Source organism: Polyodon spathula, chromosome 15 (genome assembly GCF_017654505.1).
Source record: "Polyodon spathula isolate WHYD16114869_AA chromosome 15, ASM1765450v1, whole genome shotgun sequence".
Lineage (NCBI taxonomy): Eukaryota > Metazoa > Chordata > Actinopteri > Acipenseriformes > Polyodontidae > Polyodon > Polyodon spathula.
The window spans coordinates 15,277,950-15,304,936 of record NC_054548.1 but is presented as its reverse complement, the minus strand read 5'-3'; the positions used below and the strand labels follow the sequence as shown (position 1 = coordinate 15,304,936).

General features: G+C 35.3%; 1 protein-coding gene across 5 annotated transcripts in view; it reads left to right on the top strand.

The window, feature by feature from the left end:
• Positions 1–26,987, top strand: part of LOC121327922 (E3 ubiquitin-protein ligase Midline-1-like) — a 118,826-nt gene that overhangs the window by 59,938 nt on the left and 31,901 nt on the right. For 3 of the 5 annotated variants that reach the window (XM_041272270.1, XM_041272272.1, XM_041272269.1), the window contains exons 2-3: positions 10,199–10,917; positions 15,898–15,951. In XM_041272270.1, the coding sequence (XP_041128204.1) occupies positions 10,255–10,917; positions 15,898–15,951 (717 nt within the window). In that variant the 5' untranslated portion in view covers positions 10,199–10,254. Of the gene's footprint in view, positions 1–7,116; positions 7,142–10,198; positions 10,918–15,897; positions 15,952–26,987 lie in introns of those variants that run through there. The other 2 variants (XM_041272271.1, XM_041272273.1) reach the window with 2 other exon arrangements.

Genomic DNA, 26,987 nt, shown 5'->3' with positions numbered 1-26,987 from the left:
GAACAATTTAGAGAAATTGAACATAGAAACACCTTGGACTAGAATGTTTACTTTTTCACTTTGCGAATTTAGCCCAATATGTGGACACGATACAATTTAGTTTGCTGGAGTTATTGTACACACTTAAAAATAACAATGTAAACATAGAAGTATTACTACATAAAGCAGAACTTTGTGGCAACTGTATGCATGCTCTGAATCCTAGTTTCCAGTTTTCTGAGTCTTCTTTTTAACCAAGCATATTTCACAGAACCTTTTTCAGAGTTAGCTATTAAAATGAAACAGCTAGGATCAACTATTAAGAGCTGGCATGCTGCTCCATTGCAAAGAGCTCCATCACTGGTGAAATAAAAGCTGTTAAATTATATCCAGGCCTAGTGTTTACTTTGGCTGTGGGGGTGTTTGAGTTCTTAGGCTAATGTATAGAAATGAAAGAAACACAACTCTGAGGAAATTTGTTAAGAGCTTATTTGGTGTAATTCCTAATTGATGGCTGCTATAGCTAATGGGCCACATGCACTGTGTCTTTTATCAGGCACATTTCATCATGTATTAATGGAGAAATCAAGCTTCATAACAATGAATCATCCCTGCTGGATTTTATATAACGCGTAAAATTGGATTCATATGTAAACGGTAATCACACAGTGAGATGTATAAATGAAAGATGGAAATACTGTCACACTTCTGCTGGTGTTGTTTTTTTTTTTTGCAAGTTCGAAGCAAAGAAAAGAAAGGTTTAGAGAGAAATGGTTATGAGTTATGATCATAATATTCTTGTTTTCCAGACTCCAGCTCTTCATCTGCTCTGGAAAGCACTGTGCAGTTAGAAAGATTAAAATCAAGGGATGGTGTTTACAAAAAAGTTGTAACAGTAATTTAATAAGAAGCAATCACAAGTGAAACTGTCAAATAAAAATAAATGTTTTTAGAAAACTGCTGGGGGGGGAACACTCTTTGTCAATGTAGTATTCTTGTACTGTTTTGCTTTTTCAATATATTTACTTTGATGTTGCTGCAGGGTGTTTGCTGCTTTGTTATTTGCATCCTGCTAATGCTTGATCTACTATTTTTGGCAGTGCCTTTGCACAGTGCTATTAGTCTTCATGGTTGTCTCCTCTTCAAATGCTACAGTTCGAACATTTTTTTTTTCTTTTGAAATGCACACTGTAAAATCGGTTTACTGGAATGATTTCAGCAGTGTGGAGTTTATAATTGATAATTTCAGATCTTATTCTCCACTGCCAAAAAAAAAAAAAAAAAGAGGCCTCCAGGTTTCTTTCAGTGAGAGCTAATTGGTGTTTTTTTTTTTAATATAGATGGGAAATGAAGCATTAACATCAGCTTTTAAGCAAAAAAGAATTGTTGAGGAGGGTATGTTTGTAAACCAGCTTCAGAGAACATATTGTCCGGCACACTGGACGACCTGCCTAAGGGCACTGGCTCACTGGCAGAACAAAGCGGTTAGATTTTTTTATCGCTTGACTTTTAAAATCTATGATTTAGTCCATCAGAGATCTAGGCTCCTATCAAATAATCAGCTATTTATTTTCTGTAGCTTAAAAGTGTTTGACAGTGGATTTTAATTGTTAATGTATATTATATAATGTCAGTGCTTATTACTGTCCTTGTAATTGGTGTGACAGATCATTTAAGTGTCAGATGTATTGAAATTAGCATTAATTTATCATTAACAAACACGTTAAGCATTAAATCTGAGACAGGTTTTGAGAAACGCTGTCATGCCTTTTATTGAGGTTCTTAGGGAATTGTAAAACCTACAGAGAAACACCATGCCACTTTTTCAGTTGACCCTGGGACCTAATGCATTTCAACAGTTGTAAAACATAATGAGAGAGACAGGGAGAGCGAGAGTGAGAATGAGAGAGCACTGGACATGTCATTTATTACAACTACCATTTCTAATGCCAGCCAGTGTTTGGAGAGGTGAAACTTTAATGTGTTCAACATGGATTCACTAGTCAAGAGTAATTGTTTTCATGGTGCTGAAAAACAAATCAAACAGATTAATGCCAAAGAAGTGATTTGAATAATGTGAGCACCAACTCTCAAATTTAAACTTTAAGTAGAGAGTGTATTGTGTATTGCTTTGATGAGGGGACCAAGTCCAGAGGGAGAAAAGAAGAGGTTTTTATAGTCCTTCACCAGTTTAATTTCGTACTTAAAGGTGAATGGGGTGTGCCTAGAAGTGTAATCAAGAAATTGAATTTTAAAGAAAGAAATTCTGTTTGTAGTTTTCTCACCTTTAATACACATTTATTTGGGTGCTTGACTCTCAAACTCTAACTCTCTAACTGCCACTTTGTAGGCACAAGCACTTTTTATAGTGCTTAATTAGAATCGCTTAGATGAAAAACCCGATCTGCAGGTGTTAGTTAAAACTTCATCTGGTTAATTGAAATCCTGAAGCAGATCTAAAGCTTGCACTAACCAGAATGCAGGTTTCATTCACAAGCAAACTTTGATTTTACAACTTTACAGACCCAAGTTTGGAAAATGTAAGATTACTTTATAATCTTTATTAAAGTGTTCCTCGTTTCCGGTTTATTCTAAATTTTACCGAAAAATATTAAAAGTTTTTATTTTTTACTGGATGTTGGTTTTTCTGATTTAAACCTTTTATAATTTTCAAAATGGTGCCTGCCTAAAAAGGATGATTTGAGCTTCTAGTGTAGCACTGTAAGCCTCTACCCACAAACATCCAGCAATGAAAGTGATGTAAAAATAAAACATTTATGCCTCTTCAAATTTCATCTTGTTAGCTGTCAGCGACCTTATCCCTGGTCTTCAATGGTTAAGGATTTACCGGAATGCTAATACTCAGAAATGGAAAAATAGAGAATAGAGGGATATGGGGAGTAAACAGGAAATAATGATAAAGAACACAGCTTGAGGCCAAGCGTTTGTTTGTGGTGCCCTCGCTCTGGCTCTAAGTGTATTAGAATGCCAAGAGAATGTTATTGTTGAAATATTTTATATTACCTTCTTAACCTAACAGAATTTCAGTACTTTGACAGAAGTGTTTGAGGTATAAAACTGATATACACACTTTAAAGATGGTAACTTCCAGTTGTTGGGGGGTTGGGGTGAGGATCATTTTGGGTCTAATCTTGTGGAGTCATAATTAATATTTCCCAAAATATTTGACAGCTGGGCAAAAATACTTAAAAATATCTGTGCATTGATCCAATAAATGCACTGCCCGATGTATATTTAATAAAAAGCTGACTGTGAAATTCAGCTATGCATGGCTATTACCTATACAGAGATGCCACAAATATAATGCTAGTTCCCAGATAATAGACTCCAAGAGTATTTTTTAAATACATTATTTAAATGTCCATTCACTGGTAATATATGTCGTTCTTTAATGTTTCTGTTAAGTCCTTGTTCTCTGAGAGTTTGAAGACGATATTAAATTGCCTCAGGATGTGTTGCAGTCTAGATTAAGTCATTATACTAGTAAGACTACAACGTTTTCTTTGTGTTTTCTTGAATAGTGGACTCAGGACTTTAACACAGGGTTTGACTTCTGGTTTATAATTAATGAAGGCATATAGGATCGCAACTAGCTTGAAGTGAAAATAAGGGAGTCACAGGATTAGTATTGGTGTGGGGTACCAGTTGGTTGGATCCCTTACAGAGCCTAAGAAATCACTGCTTGATCTACCTTGATTGCACTTGCAATTAGGATTAGCATTAATCATGTGTTGAAAAAAAGCTTTTAGTCCTTCCTTAGGTTTCTATTACGGTGCTTAGAAGTCATTAACTTCCTGCTTTCATGTGATTGTTTTCACAACAACATGAAACAGGAAATTCACAAATTATCAACCACTTGCCAACATGATAAACATGCTGACAACATGGCACAATTTCTGTTTAGTTTTTTTTCCATGTGTACACACAGTCCTTCAGTCTATCAATGTGTAGTTACAGCCATACTTAAAATTACTCAAAGTAATATGTAGTGCTGTACTGTACTGTGCTGTATATGTGTGACATACAAACAAACCTTAAGAATCTCAAGAACATTGAAATAGACTTTACTTTGGAAAGTGCAATTTCCCAGCGGAAAGCAGCTGCCCTTTAAAATGAAGATGAGTAAAAATCATTTGATAATGAAAACCTGTTGTAGCAGCTTAGATTCATGAGGCTATAGTCCTGAGGGGAATATCTGAAAGGTGAGAGTCTACTTAATTAACCTCTACAAAAATATGCTGTATTTTCTTACTTGCGTTTTGCTGCACTTCTCATTTGGGCTTTATTATATTGCTGAAGTGCTGTAGACTGTATTATTAAGCAAATTTGAGAAATGACATAATGTAAGTTGAATTTTCAGTTGCATAAGTTTTGAATGTACAAACTGTGGCTGGTGTATTCCAAATTATAAGCCTGCAATAAAAGCACTACATTAATGCACATGATTTAAAACCTGAGGGGAATGACTCATGTTGCTATGCTTAAACCAAACAAAAAAGGCAGTCATAGAGATCTCTTGTAGCTCACCAATTTGGTACCTGCTAATGACCTAAGGCACATCTAAGGGCTTAAGGATCTTGCTAGAGAACCCTGCTTGCAAACTTTTTTCATGTAACAGACAGGAGCTTGTGGTAATTAAACGGTAGCGCTGTAATGTGTTGTGAAACTGGGTAATACACATAGAGTAATATTTGCTTACAGCTCTTACTAGCAGATTTTGATGCTAACCCCCTGTGACAGGGTCTTATTTGGGTCACGCGTGTGGGTAGCCGCTGTTCAAGCATACAGAGAGACAGATGTGGTGTTGCTGAAAATGCCGGCACAGGCGCGCAGGTTTTATTAACAAACAAATAGAAAACGAAAGTAAAATAAAGGTGGTCATGTGACGTTACCAGCGATGGTAACACACAGAGGACTAATACAGCAAGCTGTACAAAAAGTGCAAAAGAAAACACAGTACAACCAACTAAATCAGAATGTGCCATGAAAAAGGCAGGCCTTGCAGCATCCTCGATCACAGCGATCGCCATGGTTTTATACTGATGCTTTGCTGAGACATGCCCACCCGCCTGCTGCTCCACGCAGACGGGTAATTGTCACCGGCGGAGCGCCACAGCAGCTAAACAATTAATCAAATCAACATGTTAACAATTAACACAAAAACATACAATAAACTACATATTTCCCCATGTGCAGGGCCCACGCTTAAGTTACCTGTTTCTAGCAGTGTTCACAAAAGTTATCTTTTCACAAGTGACATATCCACCTGTTCACCTGTTTCACCATTTCAGCATAGCACTCCATTGCGACACTTCTATCAAAATAGCCTATAGGATAACTATTAAAAAATCATATAGGATGACCTATAGTAAATTGGGCATGAATCATATTCAAGTGAATCCTATAGGATTTCCATTTATGTTAACCTATAGCCTAAAATTAAACCACTGTCTCAAGTTTATAAAGTTGAAAATATATTGTTTTAATCTTTTAGGTCATGTGCCAAAACAAGCAAATGTTTCACCAGCAAACAAAATAAAACAAAAAAAGATTCAGCTTCTAACCTGATTATCTCCTCCTCCATGTGGCATGATCTGTATCCCCCAAACAAAAGTGTGCACAGTTCAATATTATATTAGAGCATTCGATTTTCGGAGGCTGTGCTAACCTCAATGACTCATTGATTTGCATGGTCTGAAATAAGCAGATCAATAAGGACTGGCTTGTCTCACTTACAACTAAACTGAACCTCTCTGTGAGACTGCCACCTTTCCTCTCCCAATTTTTTATGGTAAGTCGGCAAAGAAAATTAAATTGCTACAAAAGGAACCTTCAGATGTACTGTAGTATTTGGTTTTAATAGGACTTCATCCCCCAAATAATACTTGAATAATTATATACAGTATACTTTATGTATGGTACTGATGCTGATACAGTCATGTAAAACCTTTTTTTATGAGTGTGTTTTAAAACATGTTTTCCATTGAATTCCTATGCAGTAAGCACCTGTCCTTGGTCTATTCAAATCATATACATTCAAATATCACCATTAATTCAACCAGCTCTTACTTTTCCCTTTTAAAGTGTGTTCTGTGGATTAACTGTACAAACACATATGGTTATTCAAACGTTTAAAAAGCCTAAGGATGTGGAAAATGCTGTTATTTTTTTTTGTGTGTTATAATTAGTGTTCCGCCTTTTCGGTTTATTCCAAATTTGCCGCTCCACAGGTACTCTGTTTGCAGCATGGAGTTATACTTTCCTGAAACTCATTTTGTCACAAAAGGGTAAGTGAATTGGGCCTTTAGACTTATTAAGTACCACTTAGATTCAGGTAACAGGTCTTTATATCACAATGTGATATAAACACTATAGAATTTTAATCACCTCAGGGCAAAAGCAATTCCCAGCTGTCGGAATCTAGTTTACATCCCTCCTGCAGTGAGCGATATATGAAATGTAAGCAATAAATACTTTCTTTGGAATTTAAAGAGGTTTAGATTGCATATTGTATACAATACACAGACACACACAACTAGTGTGTGATGTAATCTGTCAGTTACAGGTCAGTCTCTTGTTCAGGAGCTTGGGAAGTAGAGATCTCCTATATTCTGCTCGGGATTAATTACACTGTGTGTTGGGCTGCTGCTTGCTGTAGTCTTTTTTTTCCTCTCTCTCAATGACAGAGCCCAGCAAAGTTCCCATTAAAGACAGCATTGTGCGGCAAAGACAGGTTAGAGGGACGCTTGAAGAGAAACCGATCCCCCACTACTTTTTTACTCAATTGCAGCTGAATGGGAACAGGAAAGTGGATACTGAAGCTTTGCCACTCAGGCCAATGGAAAAGCTTGTTCGATCATTGGAAGTTTAGTATTTGTCTGTTTAGTTCTTTTCTGCTCATAGCCCTGGCGGAGGTAAATTAGGTGGAGCTGGCTTTCCTGGAATTGTAGGGCAGTTTTTCCTGTTGTGCTCCACAGCAAACTGTCTCAAATGAAATGACAGCCTAGCTTTGGGATTACTAGGCTCAAGGACCCTGCCATCTGGCCTTTCAGTTTCAATAGTGTTTTTTCATTTATTGTGGGTTGGTTGTGATCTTTCTTCAGCAATGTCCCAGCGAGGCAAACCAGGGCGAAATCCATCGGTCAGTAATGTAAAGTAATAATGAGAGTCTCTGCTCACTTAGATTAGATTATGAGAATTCTGTCATGGGATAGATTGTTTTTATCTCTTTTCAGCCTTTGGTAGTGAGTCTAGGGAAGGTATGGTGTTTCTTAGTTGGATAAGTTACACTACAATGCTATTACAAACTGTTACCTGTTAGCCACATTAGAAATACATATGTGTACTGGATTTATGTAAGTTATGTATTGTAGCTGTGTGGTATTGTACGTTACTTGCACAAAGTTATTTGTTTTTAACAAATGTTTGCATTGCATTTTTATTAAATTATTAAACTGAAAAGAAGGTAAAATAGGATATGAATGCAACAGAAAGAGATCATCCTATTAAGATAACAGCTTTTTTTTCTTGGACAGAATACCCATGCTGAACATGCTCTGTTAGTAAATTGCTTTATCTGTAGACTTATGAAAGTAGTATAATATTCAACTGGGGTTTTTCAATCTAGTCATATGGTAGTTATTTAACCTGGTTGTCTTGAGGACAATCTTAACACTTACCTGCTGAATATGTATTTTATAAAAATTGTAGTAGCATTTTTATTTTATCACTAGAGACCCAGAACTAAATCAGGTTTTTCGGTCAATAGGGGAGAGCATCTATTCACTACTGTAAAATACATCATTTAGTTTCTGCAGGGTCTTCCAGCACTTATTCAAATAATAAAATAAGGAGAATAAAAAGATAATTATAATGTATATATACACATGTCAATTTAGCTTTTATACAAATTACAAATATGTCAATTTTGCTTTTTATCCTCCTTATACAGCTGTAACACCATGTAAATTAATTCTGAAAAACACTGTCTTCCTTTTGTTATTTAAAGACAATAAAGTAAGGATTCATTTATTTGTTAGCTTTTTTGTTGTTCAATGGCTGAAATTTTATTTATTGTGAGTGTACACAGTTTAGTGGACAGGAGGGGGCGAGCCCCTTTGGCACTTAACTATTTACAGAGCTACATGTATCCAGTCTGCCATTAGTGTCGGGGATGTGATTTGACAGTTTACATGCCTGTCACCTTTCACGTTCCTGGTGACCTTCATTCATTGCTTTACAAAGCTTGTAAAGATGGGCTTATCTTCACAAAGGCTAATTGCTTTTTCAAAATCCACAGTGTGTAAAGCGGTGTCAATAAAAATAAGTGATTCTTTCTCTAGGGAGGGAATTAAAATAATTCCTCTCTTTCACACAAATTGACCAGATTATGTTAGAATATTAAACAACTAAAAAAGTGATAATCTGAGAAAGAGATAGGGTTAGAATTCCCTGTTTCTACTATTAGCTGCTGTGTTGTTGTTACTATTTCATGTATTATGCATTTGTCACTGTATTTAATGTATTATGCATTTCTCTATAAAGTATTATGGATTTTCTTGTTGCTACTGCATCGTGTAAAGCGCTTTGTGATGGTGGTCCACTATGTAAAGCACGATATAAAATAGTTAAAGTTAAAATAGTTAAACTATAACATTTAAACTGCAAAAAAAAAAAAAAAAAATGGATCATTACATTTAAAGTATTAATTATTAAAAGGTACTTTAATATTTGTAATAATCAAGGTAAAATTAATGAAGATATTTATTTATTTTGGTCTTTTTTAAATAGTATTTAATAATAATAATAATAATAATAATAATAATAATAATAATATAATAATAATTCAGAAAAAACAATTGCAATCTGATATACAATGTATTGTATATTATCCTACTCTATAAATGCATTATTGCACTATAAACATAAAGTTTTATGTTATTACCTCACTGCTTCAGAATGCTTCCATGGTTTTGAAAAAACTGGAAGAACAAGTCCTAGTCATGCTATTGTAGCTAAAGTGCATTGGCACATAATAATTGTTGGATATTAGGGCTTCAACGGACTTCTGTGCTCCTCAAGCTTGTTAATTTGTTTATGCCTTTTTCACCCTTAATGAGCTGAGATATGTGCATTTCCAGGAGAGGTGAGAGTTCACAGCTAAACAAGGCTCTCACAGTGTGGAGAGGGTACAGCTGGGCTCTCTGCAGCTATGAGTAACAAAGACTCTGTATACAGCTTTCTTAAGAGGTACAGTAGTGTGTAAGGCATGGCTCATGCTTCTGCTTCAGTGACTTGTCTGTCCGAGGCAGAAGTAGTTCTTTAACATGAGAGCCGAAAGGGAGAACGACGCAGGATTTTTTTATTTATTTTTTAAACTGACAACAAGCATTTTATAAAGGAATACAAATAAATTAATCTTAAACAGCTTACACAGAGTGCAATACAGTATTTATTTTGAGCCTCGCTGGAATGTAATTAAAAAATAGGTCACCTGTTTGTCTTCATAAACGTTTGAAGTCATGTTGCATAAATTAAATTGTATTACTGTGTACAAAGTTTATGAAAAACAAACAAAAATGAGACTACAGGCTCTCAAGTTTCCTTGTTAAGACATTTTTGTGATCTGACTGATTTTTTTAACTTTTTTTTTTAACACCGTAGTTAGACACTGTCTTTTAATTATACCTATTTGTTTCACAAACGGTTAGTTGAGCGTGAAAGAGTTATTTCTTCTGGTTAGTAATACCCTAAAAAAGTCTCAAACCACAATTAAACTGAGAAAAACTTACAATACATAAAAAAATAAGAATTATAGCCATGAACCACAGCTAAAAATGTAAGAGATCTCACAATAATAATGCATGATAAAAAAAAAATTGAAAAAATGTCCAAAACAATAAAATATCACATATTCTGTTGTGCCTCTATCAGATTAAGGTTCATGGATTCCTTTGTGTTTTTCCACCCATTTGTGGTAGTAAATTCACAGCTGTCTCTTCCACTGCTATGCCTCAAAATAATTAAACTCTAAACTATTAGAGTTGTACCATTACAATTTGATATAACAAAGTTCCATCTCACCATTAGAGATGTGACAAGTTCAATTGCTAAAGCTGCTCTGGAAAAGTTGGCAACCCCCCATAGCTGCCCTCTTTTGATCTTTCTCGTCTAATCGAATTTTTTGTCATCTTTCCAGATAGCTGATCAGCTTCCCTGGATTTCGCTGACGACACCATTTTGTTTCGCCTGAAGATGGAAACATTGGAGTCGGAGCTGACCTGCCCTATCTGTCTGGAGCTCTTCGAAGATCCTCTGCTGCTGCCTTGCGCTCACAGCCTCTGTTTCAGCTGTGCACATCGTATCCTGGTCTCCCACTGCACATCTAACGAGCCTGTGGAATCTGTCAGCGCATTCCAGTGTCCTACTTGTCGTTATGTCATCACCCTCAACCAGAGGGGTCTAGAGGGACTCAAGCGCAACGTCACCCTGCAGAATATTATTGACCGCTTCCAGAAAGCTTCATTGAGCGGGCCCAACTCCCCAAGCGAGATCCGTCGAGAGCGGGCCTTTGACGGCAACGCCATGACCACATCCAGTGAAAAAGTGCAGTGCCAGTTCTGTGACCAAGACCCTCCACAGGACGCTGTCAAGACCTGTGTCACCTGTGAGGTCTCCTACTGTGAGGACTGCCTGAAGGCCACCCACCCCAACAAGAAGCCCTTCACAGGCCACCGCCTCATCGAGCCAATCCCAGACTCACACCTGCGCGGGCTTATGTGCTTGGAGCACGAGGACGAGAAAGTGAACATGTACTGTGTGACGGACGAACAGTTAATCTGTTCTTTGTGCAAGCTTGTGGGGCGGCACAGGGATCATCAGGTGGCAGCCCTGAGCGAGCGGTATGAAAAACTAAAGGTAAGGAATGAAAAGCTGCTGCAGCTGGGATATCTAATTCTACTAATCTAGTTGTATTAATCTTAATTTTTTATATAGATTTATGCAGGAATGCAGGAATCAACCCGCCCCTGAGATTCAATATGTTGTTTACAGTACAGGGTAAAATGTTTTGGAAACAGAATCTAAATAATGAACAGTGATTACAGGCTCAGATTGCATTGTCACACTGAAATGCATTGAAAAGTGATAATCATCTTCATGTTAACTAAATACGAACTCCGGGTATGCAGCAATGTGGACTTCAGAGCAGCATAGACAGCCGTGGTATGCCATTTTTAGTTTTCCTGTGAAAACAGAAACATGTCTATAGGGAATTATTAAGTGCGACCAAACACAACACATTAAGAACTGCAAGTAATTAGACATGAGACATAAGTAGTTCTGTCTTTATCTGCTTGAAATTTTATTGAAGTTTGTTTGTTTGGGCTTTTTTATATAAGGAGTCTCTTTAAGGCTTTTCTTTCTCATTTGTCCTCACATGGTTAACATGATTCATTTGGAGTGCTTTATTTTATAAAATACATATTTTTTTTCTTTGTTCTGTCGTGGATTTTACAGTGTTTGTACAATTTTTTCTTCTTTTTTTAACCATCCTGTGTGTTGTCTTGTAATTTTGTATGGTAACTTGTTGTAATCTCACTGAAGATAAATCCCAATTCAAAATAGTTTTTATACCTACTGTATATCCAATACCTACGGTCAATAACATACACTCGGCAAGTAATGACTAGCAGACTACCTTCAATATTTATTAGGTCTGAGCCCTCATCCCTAACTTGCCTGACGTGGTGCTCCTGGCATGGCAAGAACCAGCCCTAGCATCTTTTTTTACAGTAACATTATACATTTATGAAACAGTAACATTAAACCCTTGATGAAATTGATGTTCCGGGTGAGTATTTACAGAAGTTGCAGACCTATATCAGTTTAATAAACACATTGCACTATTCATACTAGAGTGATAGGAAGGTATCACCGACTTCAAGCTCAGCTACGCCATGCTTCCTTATGTTATGAATGAATTCACACACAACTGAATATCGCAATAAAACTTAGATAATGTAGCATAACCCCTAACTGTAGGGCCAAAATGTCCCACACACAGCTATTCACTTCATGGACTCTGTTTCATAAGGGTTAATTAAACAGCATTTGAAGTTTTAGAAAACATTAATATTGTTACCATAACAGAGCAAAGGTGTTTGCAAAGTTATCTTTATTTTAAACTATTATCTAGTTATCTTTTATTTTAAACACTCAAGACATTGCAGTCTTTTTAATATATATATATATATATATATATATATATATATATATATATATATATATATATATATAGAGAGAGAGAGAGAGAGAGAGAGAGAGAGAGAGAGAGAGAGAGAGAGAGAGAGAGAGAAGGAAAGCATTCATGGAGTATATATGCAGTTAGTTCACTAAATTAACAATTAAGAGATCTAGTTTTTTCTTGTTTGTTTTTTTTTTTTTTTTTTTTTTTTTTTCAAATTAACTCAAATATTATGTGTTTATCAAATCTAACTTATATCCATTCACTTTTATTTTTTATATATTGGGACCAAAGCTTTAGTCTAAATTCTTTATGGCTAGAAGCATTGAGCGACCTTGAGTAAATAAGGAACTTTGGCAAACAATGACATACCGTACATGCACATTATGTATTGCTAAACGTGATCTGCCTATACCTTCTTTAATAAAATGAATTCATTGTTTTTTAAGATTTCAGCTCAATCAGTGTTAATTACAAGCATTGTTCCTGTTTATTCTAATTAATTAAGCACAATATCACTCACTGTCAGCTTACAGACAAAAAGGTTGTCACATCATCACCTACCCTTCTCTATGTTTTGACAGACTGAGCAAAGCAAAGAAATTCTGTCTGCACTTCGTACAGTTTTGCCAACATACACTGTATTGGTTTGGCTCAGTGGTGGTCCCATGGATTTTTTGTTCAAAATGATGGCACTTGTCTTTGAGGTTGAGCAGTGTACAGCTTGCTTTTGTTTCTCATAACAAAGACTATGGAAAACAGACAATAGCTCTTTATCAGTAAAGTGTTAATAAAATACCCATATGTATTTTACTATCACCACAAAGGGCATCATTTAGAAAACCTGGTGATGTACATAATTAAAAAAAGAAAGGAATTTTTTTTGTGTGTGTGTGTGTGTAAATTTACGTAAAGGCTCATCTGGTTGCGTCTTGTCCAGCTGAACAATGAGCAATTTGTATAATTCAAAAAGGACCTCGTTTGTTGAGTATACATGAGTACAAGACAAAAAGAATGTTTACATATATTTTGGTAAATGGTTTAAGAACTATAAACAGCACTGTGCTATGAAATGGTTAAAACGGCCACCAGAGTCCATATCCTGTTCTGCAATAACAAGGCGTTGCATAACAACAGCAGACAGTTTTCCGGGGAATGTTACAAAGGGATATTTCCAGGGACCAATAAATTGACATAAATTTGAAGTAGAAAAAAATGAGTACATTTCATCCATATATATATATATATATATATATATATATATATATATATATATATATATATATATATATATATATATATATATATATATATATATATTGATTATATATTAAGCGATATTACAAAAAATAATCGCTATAATGTTTTTAATTAGCACTAATTTTAAAACTGTTTATATTTAATTGATACAATTATTGCAACCATCTAATTTAAATCTGTTTTACTACTGATGCAATTATTAAATTTAGACATTATGACATTGTTGTTTTATAATAATAATTTTAAATGCTCTTTTATTAATGCCTAAATAAAACAAAAAATTTACGAGAAATTAATACGGATTAATTTTGTAAATAAGTGATTGTTAATAAGGAGGTATTAACATTTATTGAAAAAATGATTATTATTACACCAATAACTTACTTTTGTTTCGCAGTACAATTGTCCAGAAATTGAAATGAAACAAAGCTCAATGTTAACAGGTCTGCAGTAGGTATCTGTCCAACAGCATTAGTTATATACTTACATCGTGCTTAGCTTGATTCATGGGTTTGCAGGGATCCTGAATTTCTAAAAGAGTACTCTGTCGAAACTGACGGGTTTCATATGTTGTGTTGTTGATGTCTGTAGCAGAAAAACTAGTGGAGTGTATTATGAGAATTGAAAGCATGTTTAGCAGCACACAGGTGGCACAGCAGACTAGATGCACTACTTTGACAGTAGATACAAGTAACCCCCTTTCTATCCAAAGAACCGTCAAAAAGTGTAAAAAAAATAAACGTCCTATGCACAAGCCCTTCAGTTTGAGTGTATTGCTACATAATGTGGTGCCATGACTAATTTTCTATTCAAACAAATGACAACACGCATTCAATCATGGCACGCACTGAAACGGTGCCGCAGGAAATGAATTACGGTATGCCAAGAGGGACAAGACAGGAGTGAGATCAACGTCCATTAAAAAAAATTATTTCCTAAAAAATGTTTTAATTGTCAGCCCTAGTGTTATATATAGTGTTTACTAATTAAGAAAATCATATAGGCCCTTACACCTCAGTTCTCAGAGATTTTGTTTATATTGCGTTTTTGTTTGTTTCCATGTTTTCAATGTGGTAGATCTGTTAGGGTATGTTGTTAAATATATACTTTTAGTGACGAAGCAGCAGTATTTTGACATGTAAGTTAAGTAGGGCAGAGTCCGAGAAATCTAATCTGCCAGTGGTGTCACTTCTTTAGATTCTACATATATACTTTATTAGCCAACCCCGATATTTATATTTATTTTTTTTATAATAGAAAAAATCAAACACATGCTTCTGAACTCATATCATCCAGCCAGAGGGATGGATAAAAGTGTTAATAATGATGCATAATGTTTGTTGTCTTGTTATGTAAACTACCATATGCAGTACCAATGGCAAGTCCTAAGGAAGCACCTTTTCTTTTTTTGATGATATATATTAAAATAAATAAATACATGTATATTGTGGTGTATGTATATATATATATATATATATATATATATATATATATATATATATATATATATATATATATATATATATATATATATATAATTTAGTAACACTCAATTGTGATTTTTAAGATGAAATAATCTTGTTTTAACCTAGGACTACTAACCTACTAACCAGACTACATTTATGGCTCCATAACATATCCATTGACAGCTTTTAAATCGTTCCAAATAACAAAGCTATGATGACTGTTATATTCTAACACTGCATACTAATTCCTTAAACTATTTTATTTGAAACTATTACATTTGATTTCATGTATTTGATTATTTTTTATTTATTTTTGTGTTACTTGACTGTTTTGTTATTTGGTACATTTAAAAAGTTGTTATAAGGATAGAGGCCCCTATAATTGAAATTAAATACTAGGGTAAAGGCCAGATTTACTAAGCTTTTGCACTAGTGCAAAGTATGCACCATTTTATAAGTGCAATTAGATATTACCATTAATATATATATAGTATATAATAATTATATATATATATATATATATATAAATAAAGAACTCAGAGCATATGGGCCCTATTAACACATGTTAAGGACTGTTTTAAAGAATGCATAGAAATATTCTTAGATTAAATGCTACTTTGAAAGTGAAAATAATTGACTAAAACAGTTGAAAAAAGTGTAATGAACAGAAAATAGGATTGGACTCATCCAAATTGGGCTTTAAATAACAATCCTTATAAAAGCCCTACAAGTTTTGTGCATTGGCCCTATATGTACAATAAGCTATTTCTTACTAGTGTTCTTATATGTTTTGTTTAGGCAAACTGTGCAGTGAAGCAAAAGCTTACTAAGTCTGTACCAGAATAAATATAAAAAAGATCACGATGCACGCTAGGACTATGAACTAAATCAGTCTCTTTTTTATTTAATCATGCTGACATCGTGCAGAGATCCCCTGGGAAGTTTTTCAGTCAGAGGAATGAGCAGGAAGCCTCAGACCAGGTGAAAACTATTACAAATACTCCACTCCACAAAATTAATCATACTGAAAATATGTGGCAAGCAAGCAATAACACATGTGTCATGTTTAACCCCCTACTGCTGGAGCTGGCAAAAAAAACTTACAAAAATTATTCTTCTGTGACTGCATGAACAAGTAATGGTTTAGGAGGTATATATATATATATATATATATATATATATATATATATATATATATATATATATATATATATATATATATATATATAGTAGCATTGCAACATACCCATAGTACTTACAATGGAGTTGGAGTTCCCTTTTGCAGTATCACTTCATTTAACTCCAGTAACACTGCAGTACAGTCATTGTATCCACAACATCACCATATTCAAGTGTATTGTTGTAATAGTGAATGAATACTGCAGTGTATGTGTGTAAGGGTGTCTGTTTCTACAAACTTCCCATTGAAAACAGCTGCAACTCTACAAAGCATGGTTTTCATGTAACATTTTTAATAGCTGTTTGGTTTCCTAACCGATAAATACAACACAATACAAATTTATGGCTGTTCAGTTTTAGTCTGCATGGACATTTGATTTTTTTTTTTTTTTTTTTTTTTAACTATTTAAAAAGTAAAGAAACCTCAGTGTTTCTTAACATAAGTTTGTATCCTACTTCCTCTCTGAGGGACATTGCATTACAATACATCATGTGATATTATGTTAGGAGAATAAAAACAACTGATAATTACAATATCATGGCATCTAATTACATCCAGTAATCTACATGGGATGCATTTACTAAACTTTTGCCCCAAAGCAACTAATTCAGATAATTTCTCCTTTTATAAAAAGGAATAATGAGCTGAACAAGTATGGAATATCCTATTCATAAAAGCTTCATAAATTAGGCACATATATTTGAAATGTCATAGTTATTGTTGTTGTGTTTCTTTTTAATGCAACAGCTAAATTGTGTTTGCCATCACAGAAGCACATTGTATGTGCTTGTATGCATTTATATATTATTATGGACTGTCTGGGGAAATCAAAACAGTGCTTAGAAAAGTGGGCTGCATTGCAGCAGGTCACAGATTCAAACTCCAACTCTGACATTCAGCAGATATCCTCTCTCAGTTAGCCCAGCTGTCAATGTATACCTCTTGTTGTAAATTAGGGAAGTCAAAGGTTGCCTGGTTTGAGAATGACCAGGTCACATCTGTGTGATGCTACAGTGCTTCCCCTTTGACGCTTACAAGACATATTTTCTGTAAATGAAAATATTCAATTATTTCATTACAACATGTCAGCTGAATTAAAAACATGCATTTTCAGCCTACAATTAATGCAGTTGAGAGCAGCGTCGGGGTGCTAGACTTATTGACTTGGAGGCAGAGGGTGACCTCATGATTTTCCTGATGTCTGTCAGCACTGACCCAGTTACAGTTCAGCACATTTATTAAAACTGTGAATCATTAGTGACTTTATAGTAAATATTCTCCACAAACGACTCCATTGATAGTTGCAAATAGCCTAACTTCAAAGCCTTTTTTATAATTAACTTAATGAAGGCATTGTCCTGCTGGTAGAACACCACATAAACTGACAAATCTTTTTTCTTTTAAATAAATGTATGTAATTACATAAAACTGACCACTACTGAAAGTCTACATTCAATGTTACATGTACTTAAGGTTTTGATTCTGTTTTTTTTTGTTGTTGGTTTTTTTTTTTATGAAATGGATAGAACGTACAGGCATTTAAAAAATAAATAAATAAATAAATCCCTATGTCAAAAGAACTGGAACCAGTCCAGGTTTTTAAAAAGTTAAGCTATACACTAATATACAAAACATATAGCACTGGGGTACATTTTGTTTTCCATTACAAAGGAGAAACATAAAAACCACTGTAAATATTGTGCAATTTCAAACATAAGAGGCTTGCAAAATGCTAATATTTTTTTTGTTGTTTTCTTGGTTCTGAGTTGTCAACTATCTGAGAAATGATTGACGGTTTAAACACCCTTAAACTTTTTATTATTCATTTATTATAAAAAAAAATATATATATATATATATATATATATATATATATATATATATATATATATATATATATATATATATTCAGTATATATGTCAGTTAACTTATACTGTAGAGAATAAAAAAAAGGAAAAGAAACACTTTCCAACAGCTGCGCTAAGTGGATTTCAGAAATTAAGGTCAGCGAAATCAAAACTCTGCATATCTGAGGTAATGCTTTACTTTTTTCTGGAGTTTTGACAAGAACCTAAGAAATGACTTAGTAACTGTAAGTCTTCAATTAATAATGATATTCTTAAAAAGATGTTGGGCACACTGCAATATTTAAAATACAAATGATGTAAAATCAATCTTGCCTGTCATCTGCTTGAACACTTACAGAAATTGAAAGCGCTATATTGAGTGAGCTATAGATGGTAGCAATACTGAATGTCTATGAAAGCTTGTTCTTTTAAATTAGTTTAATGGGCAGATCCTTTGCTTATAATATTGGTTTCCCTAACCTTTTTTCTGTATAGTTCCTTATAACATGCATTTTAACTTTTTTATTTTTAATACAATTTCTTCTCTTTGAAATATTTCATATTGGACCGTTGTAAAATGTACTACCGTGTAACTTGGTACAAATTAAATATTCCCCTCAAAAGAGGCTTTCTATGCAGCACAGAGAGCATTGGGGGACCCCAATACCTTTAGATAGTTAAACAAAAAAAAAAAAAACAGCTGTGTTATTTCGCTCTTCAATGGCAGACAGTGAACCAAACTTTTTTTTGGGGGGTTTTTGTCGCGTGCAGAATGTTATTTGTTGACACTTCAGCTAACGCAATCGTGTTTCCTCCTATGTCTGTAGGTTTGATTGGATGAAACAAGAAAATAACATTGGTCACAGGTTATCAGGCTTTGTAAACTATGCCAGCAACTAGTATTCTTGCTTGGGATCCTCCCCGTATAAATACATACATTAAATAATGTATTAAAGTTCTTCTAAACTAAAGTGAGCTACGTTTCATAAACACCGTAAAGAACTGTGTTTTAGAAACTGTAAAGTGGACTGCTGGAAAATATAAGGTGAAAGGGCCTCTATATAAGACAAGCCTTCAAGCTTTCCCTGGGGAATACCCCAGAAATCAGCAGTGCAAACTTGGCTTCTGGAGTAAAAGGATGTTGGTTCAATCATCAGTCACCTCCACTTAGAGAATTGTTATTTTTGTACAGTAGTGCCCAGTTTCTCCATGTGAGTTTGCATTTTGGTCTGTCAGACATTGAATATTTGACTTAGTGTACAACTGTGGTACGTTTATTTAAGATGCCTGTTGTTTTGCATTGTCATGCAATGGTGTGCTGACTTCAGCTTATTTGCTTTTCTTGGTTTTCAATTCTATGTTATTGTCTAGAGGTGGCCTTCTCTATAAAAGGCCAGTGTCTTGTCTATTATTTATGCAAATAGATGCCCAGCTCGTTTTCCGTTTTTAGAAGGACATACCCCTCTCTCTCTCTCCCTCTCTCTCTCTCTCTCTCTCTCTAAGATACTGTACAGCTTTTAGTAAATGCATCTCTGTTGTCTGCTAGTTTATGACAAGTACTGTAAATCAAAAGCTCAAAATAGCTTTTTGCGCATTTATCAAATCTAGTGTCCCTTTAATTCTTAAATTATAATGTATTTTATCCCTTATCAACAAAATATTACCAACCAGTGTTAGACTGCTGATAAACAATTATAATAATTAAAGAATATATATTTAGTCTGTAAGGTTATAAGTTGTATCATTTTTCTAAGACTTTATATGCTTCCCCTGCACATAACATTAAACAACAGCATATTGTATTCTCCTGTGTTTGTGGTAAATTGTGTCTGTAGTCTTACTTATCTTTTGTTAAACCAGCTTCAAGAAGAATTGTTGGAACTTTTTTTTGATCACATGGATTCTGATCACATGGAGCCAGTGTTTTGTTTTGGGTTTTTTTTTTTTTTTTGATTGTCCGCATATGTAGCTATAGTAACCGCAAACAAAGAGTGTTAGCTAAAAATAAACTTTTAACAGAGAATAGAATAAATAGCTGAACTAATATAATTTGAAAAGCTTTTAATGTGGCTGCTGTTAATTGTAGAAATTCAGTACTTCTTCTGTTTTGTTTTTTTATTAAATGACGAAACGTATTTTGGAAAAATAACTAATGAACTAAACATGGATTGTCAACATAAAAAAAGGATTCAAATAAGTCCATTGTTAGTCGATCTTAGAAATAATGAACTGCTAAATAAAGACCTTCTCCACACTATGGGCCTCATTTACGAAGCGTTTACCGTACGCAAAACATGATTGCCGTGCACAGTTCTGTCCCCGTCCTATTTACTATTCCCATTTCTGTGTGGAAAGCAAGGATTTAGCAAATGCATAATGAAAGGGGTGGAATGGCGCCAGTGCTTCATTTGCATTGAATTAAAGATGTATGGACATTACAAATATAGTACTCAAAACAGGCACCTGAAGAAACTGAGAATGACTATCAATACTCCTGTACTGTATACCATTTCCGAGGCTTGTTGTAAAATGGTGGATCATGGAGCATTGTGATCAGATGCCGAAATCAAGGCACATTGACATCTGGAGAGATTAAATCGATCAAGGAGAACTTCAGAGATCAAAACGAAATGCACACATTGCACACATTATGATAAAATGTACCATGTGTTAAGAAACAAAGCCATAGCATTCATGTTAAGGAGTGCTATGTCAACCGTGGGTACAGGATCCATATTTGCGGGTTGTAAATATAAAATATGGTGCATGGTGAGATAATGTCATATTAAGCCCCGCAGTCCACAGTCCATTGCGCTGCTAGGAACTGTAATCAGACTATATTAATTGCGTTTGTACCCATTAAAGCCCCATTAAACATGAAACAGTACTTTAGTGTGGACGCTTTGAGCTGGATTAATTCAAACGTTTTTGAGTACAGTTCTTGAGATCTGTTACGTAGTGTGGACAGGGCCAAAGTTTTCACAAGAAACAACACACTTTGATAATTTCTTTGTAGAATATTTATCTATTAATGAAAAGTTGTTTTTTTAACTGTGTGTTAATCCTGGGTTTACTCAGATGTTAAACTCAGATTTTCTCAGAATGGGACTAAGCGATGTATGTGTGGCTACAGACTGCTACAAACTGTTAACCAAGACCATGCAACAGTCTCTTGACACAGGGGTAGTACTGACTGTTGTACTGAAGAATTGCAAAGTAATACCAAACCATAAAAAGGGAAACAAAACCAAACCAGGTAACTACAGACCAATAAGCCTGACTTCTATTATATGTAAACTTATGGAAACTATAATAAGATCCAAAATGGAAAATTACCTATACGGTAACAGTATCCTGGGAGACAGTCAACATGGTTTTAGGAAAGGGAGATTGTGTCTAACTAACCTGCTTGATTTTTTTAAGGATGCAACATTGATAATGGATAATTGCAAAGCATATGACATGGTTTATTTAGATTGCATGTACATGGATTAGGGAGTGGTTAACATGTAAAAAACAGAAAGTATTGATTAGAGGAGAAACCTCAAAATGGAGCGAAGTAACCTTTGGAGTAACACAGGGATCAGTATTAGGTCCTCTGCTATTCCTAATCTACATTAATGACTTAGATTCTGGTATAGTAAGCAAACTTGTTAAATTTGCAGACGACACAAAAATAGAAGGAGTGGCAAACACTGTTGCAGCAGCAAAGGTCATTCAAAATGATCTAGACAAGATTCAGTCCCGAAATAATGATATAAAGAACAACACACAGCGCAGACACGGTCACTTCTCCTAACAGTGCAAGATAATTACAGTGACAGTCGTGCAGTGTAGTTCGGGCTTGATGCTGGCCTGTAGTGATAACTCTAACAGTATAACAGCGTCTAACAGTCATAAACACAGACAGTTACTTTCCACAAACAAACAAAACACTTAACACTCACAATACGCTTTTCACAGTCCGTTCTCGGTCATTCTCATAACCACATCAAAGGAACAGATTACATACTCACATCCACAGTTATACCCTTAGTCACGCCCTCTGGCTAGTTGTCAAGTCTCCTCCAATCCATGACTGACACATCGCATACCGCTTTAGGGCGATGACTTTGGGCACTGTGTCTCCGCCCCCTTCCTGGATGGCTGGCTTCCGACTAACCCTGGAATGAACTGCCAGACCAGCGCCAGTACGAGGCACTCTGTTCCTGTTATACTGCACCCTCACAGATCGGGAGGGAGATTGTTGACTAGGATTCATTCACTCTCTGTCACAGGCACCCAACATTATTATTACATAGCAAATTTTACTGAAACCCAAATAGATGAAGAGACAGATTTACAAAGCTTCTGTTTTCTCTCCTGTTTGCACCATTGTTTCTGCAAAGATAAAACTGTCAATGTTACAAAACTGCAAAACTGCATTTCAAATAACCACTTACACAACTTACGCCTTAGTTGGTGCTTATCTTGGCGAGAGCGGAGTTCAAATCAGCATGAAGTTTTAACATCTACTCTCATGTAATGGAAATCATCATTTCTTTTTTTTAAATTATCTGACAGGTTAAAAAAAAAGAAAAACTGTACATATTTAAATTTTAAATGTGATACATTAAGCATTCCCATTGATGCACCTACAGTAAACTGTAAGCCTGCTGTCATGTGTTTTTCTTGGAGGGACATATTTCCTTCCTGAGTGCGCTCAACAGGTCATGAAAATATCCGAGCTGAGAGAAAGCGAGAACCCTTCCTATTTGATTGGAGTGCGGAGGGGAGACTGTCAGACAGGGACATTTTTTGGCTTGGGAAAGAGGACCACTGGGATTATTGGATCTGGGCTTATGCTGTGCAATAACATTTTGAGAAAAAGATAAAAAGATAATTGAGGGTTTTTTGTGTCATTACTAACCTACACTGCCTGATTCTATAGCAATAGTTGAGGCTGATAAACAAAGAGCTGTTTTCATTTTCATTTCTTTAAAAAAACGTGTTTGACTTGGAAGCAGTTTCACAAACTCCTTGGCTCAGGTTAACATTGAAATTCTTATGGTTAACCATCTGATTTTGAACTTTGTACCAGCAGCCAAACCTAATTCGTCCTATTCAGGGCTTGTTTTGACAGGAATGGAAACCAGTTTTTATTTTGATATTGGTCAGGGATGCTTGGCTTGATGAGTAAGCATAATCACAGTGTTTATCTCTTAGAGAACAGCAGGGTCAAATTAGCAGTGGTGCTTGAGAATGTTGGAGGCGGTGTGGCCTTTTGGTTTTCACTGAGGGCTGGAAATCAGTCTATCCTGGTTAAGAATTCCAGTGCAGCAAACAACTTCTGAGCTGAGCAAGACACTTCAACTCCTGGGGCTAGCCAACGTCTTTCCAAGTTCCCAGTTTAAATTGTGACTTTAATCTGTGTTTATTTTGGTAAAACATCACCCCACAAATAGTGCATACCTTGTTTTTTCAAATGTTATTATTAGGAGTGCTATCAGATACCAATGTCCTATTTGAATTAAGGGCAGGTAATAATCAATTGAGAACACTGTATTAGTCAAAAACAAGAGCAAGAAAAATGTGTAGTCTTTTCACAAAAGCCATTAACTACAATGGAAAAAAATGCAGGTGCATGTTATTATAGATGTAATTAGTTCCATTTGATCTTGCCATTTCTCACCACAAAATAAAACAAAATTAAGAGTTTTATTCTAGCAACAGCAATTAAATCACGTGTTACTGGATAGCTACATAGCTACGGGAAGGGTCAGGATCCAAATAGGCCATAAGGCAAAAGTCATAGCAATCAATTATTGATTAATTGTTACTATACAAAACTAAGCATGTGCCTGTTTTTGATATATGTCCCGTGATGATAAGGATGTTGGGGTGGCTCGGTTGGCATCTCTTCTAAGGCATCTTTCGTCTTCCTAGAGCATGGTTGAGGTTTTATGAAGCATTTGATGTGATTGAGTGTGTAAAATCTCATGTTCATTTTCACTTAATCTGTTCACATTAAAATGTTTCCCATTTGCTACAATTGTAATGTGCCTAATTTTTAGAAAGACATATTAAAACCATATGTGGCAGGAAAGGGCGTTGCGGTGACTCAGACCAGAAGGAGGAACAACAACAGACGGGCCACCAAATGTTTGCAAGAGTCCATTACCTTCCCCTGCCATACCTACTTCTTCATAGCAAGTTATGAGGCTCATAACTTTAAATAATGTAATGCAACAATTTCCATGTGAAACTGGGTTAAGAGTGTACTGTAAACTTTCTGATGGAGGAAATTACCAAATGAGCTTTCAATAAAGGATGCTAGAAAAATTGAATTTTATTTTAAGGAACAGTAGGTAAAAAGGAAATTCTACAAAAACATTATACATCAGGCAATCTTTGACCTTTGTCTAGCATCCAGTAGTGGATTTCAATCCAGTTTCATATTGGATTGGGATGAGATGAAGTTTCACAGCCTGGTTTCATGGTGCCGATAGAAAAGTGGTATTACTTGAGGATTCTCAACGCAAAAGGAAATCCAGCTCCACCACTTCTGGTTCAATATTTCACTTCCACTTTTTCATTATGCAAAGTTAAGGTTTAACAATCATGCATTCTCAAGTTAAGTACAGCAGTTTCCGGCTACAAGAACACCCCTCAGGAAGCAAGCGAAGTGTTCTTATAGCTGAAGTATTCTTAGCCACCAGACTATACCAGATATAAATAAATAAATAAACAAATGCCTATGTATTACATGTCATGACGCGTGTGCATCAACATATGAAATTAGCTGAATAAGTAAAAGCAAAACAAAAGGCAAGTGTATGTTAATAAACTATAATAAAAAAGTAACAGACAAACTAACGTTAATAAAACTAAAGCAAAACAATACGGTCTAAAAGCTTAAATCGCTATGTGCTATGAAATTAGCTGGCGGGTGTGTTTCGGGCTATCACAATGGCAAAGGAAAAAATAATGGGCGTTACTTAGGTTTAACAACGTTAATAAACTGTCAAACTAAATTAAAACAGCACCCCTACATATGTTACAAAATGCAGCAGCAATATACAAGACATGCACGTTATTTAACAGAATGGTGAAGCAACTTACCAGAAGAGGAAACAACAAATTGCTCTGCAATGTGTCTGATTCGGGTTTTCTTAAAGAGCTCGAACAATCTTCATTTATGTATAGCAAGAGAAACAGCGGTGCATTTTGCCATTTGTTTACATGCCATTTTGTAGCGATGAGGTGGAAATCAGAATACAAAATAATTCAATGATATAACAGCAGTTCTGGAAGGATTTTATAAACCAATCAGTGTCTCTCAAGTGTATATACGAAACTGTATCAATTGTGAACGAATCACTATAGGTGCCAAGAAGGTGTTCTTTTAAGCAAAGTTCCTGTTCCTAAAGCCGGAGCATTTACAATGGTAAAAATATGTTTCACAACAAGGGTGTTCCCTTAGGCGAAGTGTTCTCTTAGGAGGTGTTCCTATATGTGGAGACTACGGCATATGGAAAACTACAAAGCCGTATGTAATTCAATATGTTAACGTAATATTATCCAGCAGGTTTCAATAGACTCTATGAAGCAAAATTTGTTAATTATATTGGACGATGCAAAACTTTTGGCCATAGCTCTACATCTACCTGAAATAGAAGGCTGGTTACTGTGACAACAGGGGAGGAAAACATTGCAAGACAGGCTACCAGGTGTTGTTTGGATGACAAAGGTATTTTATTTATTTATTTATTTTTTACAGTAAATAAAAATAATCTGTACATTAGAGTAAAGACTAAATTAACAGAATGGGAAATGCAGGTTCCTGGGCTGGGGAACCAGAGGTAGCTTGAGGTTTAATTTGGAAATTCTTTATCTGCATTTTGAAAAAATGAAAAAACGTGACTTGTTAACCATGCTGCTAGTGTTGTGCATCAGTAAATGGGTTCAAAAAATAATGGGCAGGATAATTACAGATATTCACGCTAACAACATTTTTGTTAAATCTGTTATTAATTTACAACTGGGATGAAAAAAATGTACATGAATCATACTTTGAATCATGTTTTCACATTGCATCAATTTATTTTTCAATGAAGAATGACCTTGTTAATGCAGTTGTTCTGCTGAGATTTTCAAAAAATGGACACAAACCATAACCAGTATTCGGAGGATTCACAGTGATGCCTCAATGAAATATTTTGGATCTTTGTTTACAAGTTCCCTTTCAATTCGAAAATAACCATCAAGGATGGGATATCGCCCCCAGGCTGTAGGATTTAGCTGAGCTTATGTCAAAGCTGCCGATAGGCTGGTGATGCACTCAAGCCTAAGCCCGCCCCTTGTCAGCTTAGAATACCCAGTGCGTGCAGCATCACGTTCTCCTTTGCTTTCAGCCAGGTAGGTATAAGCACGTAAGTATTTTTCTCTCTGAGAATCACTTACATCCTTGTATTACACTGTTGTACTCGTTTTAGTTTTAAGCTTGGGAAGCTGGCTACTGCCTCTTACCTGAGTTGATTCAGTGTTAGCTTGCTGAACGATTAAAACTATATTATTTTTACTTTTCAACGCTTGCTCGTCTAGCGTTTCTATCCCAAGTGTTGGCCTGCGGCTGCCTGTCTTTTTTACATATTAATATTTTATTAATATTGTATATATTTTGGCTGCGCGTACTGCCAACTAGGCCACACATTGCAGCCTCAGTCTTGAATTTCAAGCAGCCCGAGGTTGGAGCTCGCTTGTCAGCCAGCACAGTAATTTCGCCCGCGGCTTTTTCTAACTCGCCGCGTAGTCGCTATTAGCTTACCTACGTGTTGTGCATTGGCTATAGTACCTCTGCATTAAAAAAAAAAAGAAGGCAACCACCACAACTGTATTTTTTGTTGTGTATACTGTATTTGTATTTAAAATTATACAGACAGGTCTGTAGCACCTTAGGCCTTTGGCCTGTGTTTTCAGAGCACTGTAGGTAAGTATAGTACCAGCACCCT